The following is a 7,233-nucleotide window of genomic DNA, read 5'->3' on the forward strand; positions in this document are numbered from 1 at the left end:
GGATCGAACTCAGGACCTTGTACTTACAAAGCAGGTGACAGAACCACTAAGCTAGATCCCTGGCTTGAGAAAATTATTCTTTTTTCTTTTTTTTGGATTTTTGAGACAGGGTCTTGCTATGTAATTGAGACTGACCTGGAACTCACTATGTAGTCCAGGCTGGTCTCGAACTCACAGCAATCTTCCTGCCTCAGTCTCCCAAGTGCTGGGATTACAGGCATGTGCCACCACGCCCAGTTTTGTGTCTGCCTTCTTCTGAGGCCCTGGCACTGATCATCATTTCAGGCTTCAAGGCCCTGTCTTTACTTCAGTTACTGCAGAGTTGTCTCCTGGTCACGTTATCTTTTAGATTCTTATGTCATCACTATTCTGTATGTTGACAAATTTTGATCGAGATCTTTGGCTATCTCTGTGCCTTTCTTCATACCCTCCAGAGCTCTTCCTCTTTAGTCAGAGGCCTTCTCCGTATTATCAACCTGTTCTGGATGTTTACCTACTTACCTGACACTGGGCAATTTGCTGAGTATACCACGCTCCACCCAGCCCCATGCAGTGGTCCAGCAACTTTCCTCCATTATTATCCTAATACTGTAGTGGGCATCGTCCTTGCTCTTAATTGCTTCATCCTGACAACTACTGCTCCCTTCTCCACCTCAATTCTTTCAAGTGATGCAGTTGGCCTTTCATTTATTGACCATTGGCGTTCTTACTTACAACCCTCCTTAGAACCCACCTGTTGCTGCTCTTATTGATTTATGTGTATCTATGTGGGTGAGTCATGTACAATTTTGCTGTCTCTATTTCTTGACTTCCTTGTCCCTGTGACCATTTTATTTGTTTTGTTTTGTTTTTCGCTTATAGCCAGCTGCTACCCCAATCACCGAGTGGACCCTGATCCTCTTTGTCACTACAACCACATCACTTTACAACTCTGGATGGTAAACATTCTCTTTACTCTTCGCCCTCATGTACCTATTTCTTTCTTCAGGTTCACTTTCCAGTTTTCAGACCTGTCAGGACTTCTCATTCAGTGATTCCATGGTACCCTTATTATTTAACTCATTAGTCCCCGTTTTAGACTTGGGCCTTGCCTTCATTGTCCTTCCTTCTGTCACTGCTATCGCAAACTCTCCGCTCTTTAGTACCTTCCTTATCTTGGGTGAAGACTGGTTCCTATTTGTCTGTATGAGAAGATGGAGTAGATATTCCTTTCTGTTCCCCATCACTCTGTCCAGACCATTACTTGCGTTCTCTTTTCTGGAAAAACCCACCCCCGTGTGTTTAAATTATGACAAGAGACCTTGATGATTTTACTAGGTTTATGTAGTGGATAGAACAGTTGCATATAGGGTTTGTAGGTGTAATGAGAAGCAACTTTACTCGTTGCTCACATTACCTCTTCTGAATTGTCCTTTTGGATCTTGTACAAGTTCAAAGTCTTGGGCTGCTTCAAATTGTGAGAAGTCTCATTTCAAAAATTAAAGTTAAGTCCAGCTTAATACAGATTTCATTTATATCTCAGGTTCAGTGCTTCTTCATTGAGCCTGCCTTGGACTTGGAAAGCCTGCAGAGGGGATCAGTTCAGTTGGCAATTGAGGGTGGTTTCCAGCTCTTTCCTGTGGCGAACAATGCTGTGGTGCTATCTTTGGAGGTAGAGAGAGAATAAGTTGAACACCGATGCTAGAGGTTTGGATCTCAGCTCTGGTTTGTTTTATTTTATTAATAATTGTATTTTATCCCTTTGCCCCCACAGTCACCCTCTCCCTATATATAAAAACTTTGTTTCCATTTTTTCCTCTATTTTCACTTTTTTCTTTTCCCTTCCTTTCTTTCTCCCTCCTCCCTTGTTCCCTTCCCATTTTAACGTTTTTCTTCCCATTTCCCAACATCCATTATATAGCTCAGTGCTTTTTCCACATTCATTTTCTCACACCAGAGAAACAATGTGGTATTTAAACACATGTCTGATTTATTTCACTTAAGAGTATGGTTTCAAGGTCCATCCATTTAGCTAGAAGTATTCCGTTGTATAAAAAAATTCCACATCTTGGGCTGGAGATTTAGCTCAATGGTGCTACCTCCTGCCTCACAAGTGCAAGGTCCTGAATTTGATCCCTGGTACAAAAAATAAAAATAAAACACACCTTTATCCACTCATCAGGTGATGGGCATTTGGGCTGTTTCCAAGATTTAGCTATTACAAACTGTGCTGGTATAAACGTGGGTGTGCATATATTGCTGTGGAGTGACGCTTTTAATTCTTTTGGGAAGATACCAAGGAAAGGATTAGCTGGGTCAAATAGAACCTCTAGTTTTAGGTTTTTGAGGTATCTCTACAGGGATTTCCACAGTGGTTTCACCAGTCTACCCTCCCATCAGCAGTGGAGAAGGGTTCCTTTTTCCCCCGACATCCCCTCCAGAGTTTGTTATTGGCTGATTTCTTTCTTTGTCTTTGGTACTGGGGATCGAACTCAGGCCCTTGTGCTTGTGAGGCAGGTGGCGGAACCACTGAGCCAAATCCCCGGCCTATAGGTTGTTTTCTTGATAGCAGCAATTCTTTCTGGAATGAGGTGGAAACTCAGCATTGTTTTAATTTGCATCTTCCAAATGACCAGTGATGTTGAACGTTTTTTCACATATTTATTTGCCATTTTAAATTCTTTATCTGAGAAGTGTCTTTCTATTTAAGATGCCTATTTTTGATTTGGTCTTTAAATTTGGAGGGGTCTGATATTTTTGGAGTTCCTTATATATTCTAAGTAATAGTCCTTTATCTGAATAGCTGGTAAAAATTTTTCCCACCCTGGGCTAACTCTTCTGTCTGTTGGTGGTTTCTCTTGCTGTGTAAAAGCTTTTTAATAAGATGAGGTCCCAGTTGTTGATTCTTTATAGTATTCTCCATGTGGTCTGGGTTTTGTTCATAAAGTATTTGCCTACTTCTGTGTCCTCAAGCATTCTTCCTATTCTCTCTTCCAGCAGATTTAGTTTCTTTTTTTAAAATTGAATTTATTGTTACATTCTAGGTATATAGTACAGTTCCATTCATTACTGGGATCTTGTACCTTTATGTGACAGGTCTTGGTTCTCATTTTTTCCTCTTGTCCCCACCCTCTCTTCACCTCCCCCTCCCTCCCTACCAACACTTTAATTCCATTTTTACATTTTCTCACATTTTTTCCCCTTTCTCTTATTCCCCTTCCCCTACCCTTCCCACTGTCCCTACACCTTTAGCCCTTTTCTTTCCTATTTCACATTGCTAATTATCCCATTAGGATCTTGAGTACTATTTTAGTATTTCACACCAGAGAAACTATTTGGTATTTACACGTGTGACTTATTTATTTCACTTAGGAGTATATCCTCAAAATATATCCATTTTCCTTTGAATGAATCTACTTTCTCATTCTTTATGGCTGAGTAGTATTCCATTTTATAGAAAAACCACATCTTTATCCAGTTTCCAACTGATGGGCAAATAGCCTGTTTCCATGTTTTAGCTATTACAAACTGTGCTGCTATAAACATAGCTGCACATATGTCAGTGTGATATGATTCTTTTAATTCTTTTGTAAAGATACCCAGCAGAGGGATGGGATGACTGGGTCAAATGGAACCTCTAGTCCCAGCTCTTTGAGGTATCTCCTTATTGATTTCCATAGTGGTTGCACCAGTCTGCACTCCCACCAACAATGGAGAAGGGTTCCTTTCTCCCCACAACCCCACCAACATTTGTTATTGTGTGATTTCTTGATAGCAGCCATTCTTTGTGGGGTGAGGTGTAATCTCAGTGTTGTTTTCAGCAGCAGATTTAGTTTCTTAACTTATGGGCAGCTGATTATAGTTTAGGAAGTCTTGAGATTTTTGGCTCCTAATGCATATATAAATAAAAATATGTTTTGGCTTTTTTTTCCTGAGTTTATTGGTATAATCTAGGTATACAATACAGTTACATTCATTATTGGGATCCTGTACCTTTACATGATTATTCTTGATTCTCATTTTTTCCCCTTGTCCCTGCCCTCCTTTCACCCCCTCCCCCCTCCCCATTTACAAACACTTTATTTCCATTTTTTCAATTTCTCATATTTTTTCCTCTCCCTTATTACCTTTCCCCCAACCTTCCCACTTTCCCTACACCTTTAGCCCTTTACTTCCTATTTCACATTATTAATTATCTCATTAGGATCCTGTGTACTATTATAGTGTTTCACACCAGAGAAACTATTCGGTGTTTCAGTTAAAGAAATCTCTGTATGAACATTAAAAATAGGGAATCCTAAAATAAAACTAAAAAGTAAAGTAAAAGAGAACAGGCAATGATGTAAGATTAAAATAATCCTTAATTCTGGAGATGAAAATGGTCCCTGAACATATTTAAATTGCTTCTTGCTCTTGTAGTTTTATTGTTTTTTTTATTAGAGAATACTTTATTAGTTTCTGTAATCAAACTCATGTAGATATGACCTTACATATTTAATACAGTGCATTACCCCTGTACAAATGGAAAAAAAAAATAACATTTCTAGACCAATATGGCTGTCAATTTCTGTACAATGCCGACTCAACACAGTAAATTGGGTTAACTTTTTCCAAAGTTGACAGCACAGTTAGTTTCCAAAAATTCAAATTATATATATGTATGTATGTGTGTGTGTGTGTGTGTGTGTGTGTGTGTGTGTGTGTGTATATATATATATTTATTTATATAAAAAGACCAAGAATAGGAGTATGTTATGCATCAATAGCAGCAACAGCTTCTCCAGGTTCTGCAGTCATCGGAACAAAGACATTCAGCACATTCCATTAAAAAACCAAAAAAAACCCACCCCCCCAAAAAAAACAAAGAAAAGAATAATATCCAGATAACAGCAAAGTTCTGTTGCTGTTGTGGTACCTGGTACCAAACCAGCACTACAGGCAATTCTAAACAAGATCCTAGAAAAAGACAAGGCAACAATACCATGAGGCCCAACAAATCAAATAGGCAAGACAAGAAACTAAAAGGAGAAGGTGAAAAAGTAAAAAGAGTCAACAAAAGGCCAATAACATGACAATAATAAGTCAGTACCTATCAGTTATAACCATCAATGTCAATGGCCTCAACTCACCAATCAAGAGAAATAGACTGGCAAAATGGAATAAGAAGCAAAATCCCACAATATGTTGTATACAAGGAACATACCTAGTGCAAAAAGAAGCACATAGACTGAAAGTGAAAGGATGGAAAACAATTCTCCATGGGACATGAGCCCAGAAAAAAGCAGGGGTAGCAATCTTATTTGCAGACAAAGCAAATTTCAAACCAAAATTGATTCTAGTATTATAGATGTAGGACGGTACTGTATCATACCTCTATGAATGTAAAATATCTTGTACCTGCTTTATGATACGTAGTAGTGACCATGCTTTATCAGAGCTATTTTTAAAGATACTACTCTAGACTGTTCTCTTTCCAGATGATGATTAAGATGCTAATAAAAAAATATGTATTTCAAGATATGTTGAACTTTGATTAGTGTGTTCGCAATGGGCCATAGTTCGTGTGTCTCACTGCCATGTAGTGTGAATGACTGCTGGTATGTGCATGACTGTCCTGTGAGTGACTGCACCATTCCCACCTCTAGTGGTACAAGCTGCCTGATGGGACAGTCATGAATTTACCGGTGGTTCAAGCTGGTGGGGATGTGTTAACAATAATGATGGCAACAGTAATAATAATTGTGACCATCATTACAAGTACTTACTAGTTAACAGCATGATACTGTATTTATAAGTGCTTTCAGATCAATAACACTAGTAATTCCATCTGTTGTATAACAGTTGACAGCAATTTTACGTGTGTTGCTAATTGTTTCTCACAGCAACTCTGGAATAGGTGGAATAGATAGTTTTATTTCAGTATATCAATTGGAAAAGGTCATTTGCTAAAAATTGTGTAGCTAGTAAACAATAGAGCCAGACTTGAATTTAATTTACTTTAAAAATCCACATATGAGTGAATTATGTGTTCCTGGGCACCAGTGGTTCTTAATTGAGATGATTTTGTTCCGTAGGGGACATTTGACAGTATTTGGGGACATTTTTGGCTGTCATTACTGGCGAGGGGAAATCTTACTGGCATCCTGGGGAAAGAAGCTTCAAAGGCAGTTAACCCTCCTGTAATGTCCATGAACGTCCTTCACTACAGATTACTCCACTCAGCCAGGAGTGCTGAGGTCGAGAAATGGTGATCACTGATGTCATAGAACAAAGACTAGATTTTGCTGGGTGAGATTTTTCTGATAAACATCATATTTACTCCAAACTTCAGTTTGTCCAAATCATAGTTTCTCTTAGATTCAAGACTTAAAACGCAGCAATAATTTCCAATCCAAATTTATGGACCAGATCAAGAGGTGAAGACATGATGATAGAAGTCTGAGGTGAAATCTGATGCTTAGCAGGGAAACTGTTGAAAAAGGAGGTGCTCAAAGGCCTTATGTTTATCGTTCTTTTCTTCCTTAGGTTGTTTCCCAGGGGGTGTGCATTGGGTTTCGATTGGAAAACAAGACAAATCTGGGCTTCTGATGAAACTGCAGAATCTTTGCACACGGTTGGATCAGGATGAGAGTTTCTCCCAGAGGCTTCCTCTTAATATTGAAGAGGCCAAAGACCGACTCCGCATTCTGATGCTGCACAAACACCCGAGGTACAGGTGGTCTCCTTCAGCAGGGGTAGGAGACTTCACTATGGACATCCTGAGAACATCATGCCCCTTTCCTGCTGTTCTGTAGAGGGGGCGAAAAAAGAGCCATTGCTTTCCTGCTGCCCCCTCTCTCTTGTATTAAAAAAGGTAGTAAAGGGCCGGGGATTTAGCTCAGTGGTTCTGCTGCCTACCTCCCAAGTGCAAGGTCCTGAGTTCAATCCCAGGTACCAAAAAAAAAAAAACAAACAAACCCCCAAAACCGTAGTAGCTGCTACTTGCCCTGAAATTGTCACTTCTTTCCTTTTTTGCATTCTGCTCACTACATTATCTCATATGTACCATTGTAGGATCTCAAGATATGTATCTTCTGTAGGTGGGTTGGCAGGTGGTCCTTGTTTGAATAGTATATACTTCCTACTTTGAGTCCACTGTTTCTGATGCATTAACTTAGACCAAGAAAAAAAAAAAATCAAGGTTTGCACCTGGTGAAAGACATGGAAGAAGGCTTTCTAATGGGATCATTTTGTTTTTTTGGTTTTTTTTTTTTT

The 7,233-nt window shown here is 39.2% G+C and overlaps 1 protein-coding gene across 2 annotated transcripts in view; it reads left to right on the forward strand.

The window, feature by feature from the left end:
• The window catches only part of Apaf1 (apoptotic peptidase activating factor 1), an 80,878-nt gene that overhangs the window by 12,304 nt on the left and 61,341 nt on the right, over positions 1–7,233 (forward strand). For both annotated transcript variants that reach the window (XM_010629145.2, XM_010629144.2), the window contains exon 5: positions 6,505–6,688. In XM_010629145.2, the coding sequence (XP_010627447.1) occupies positions 6,505–6,688 (184 nt within the window). The remainder of the gene's footprint in view (positions 1–6,504; positions 6,689–7,233) is intronic.

Source organism: Fukomys damarensis, unplaced genomic scaffold, assembly GCF_012274545.1.
Source record: "Fukomys damarensis isolate Sample0158 unplaced genomic scaffold, DMR_v1.0_HiC HiC_scaffold_15, whole genome shotgun sequence".
In the NCBI taxonomy this organism is placed as follows: domain Eukaryota; kingdom Metazoa; phylum Chordata; class Mammalia; order Rodentia; family Bathyergidae; genus Fukomys; species Fukomys damarensis.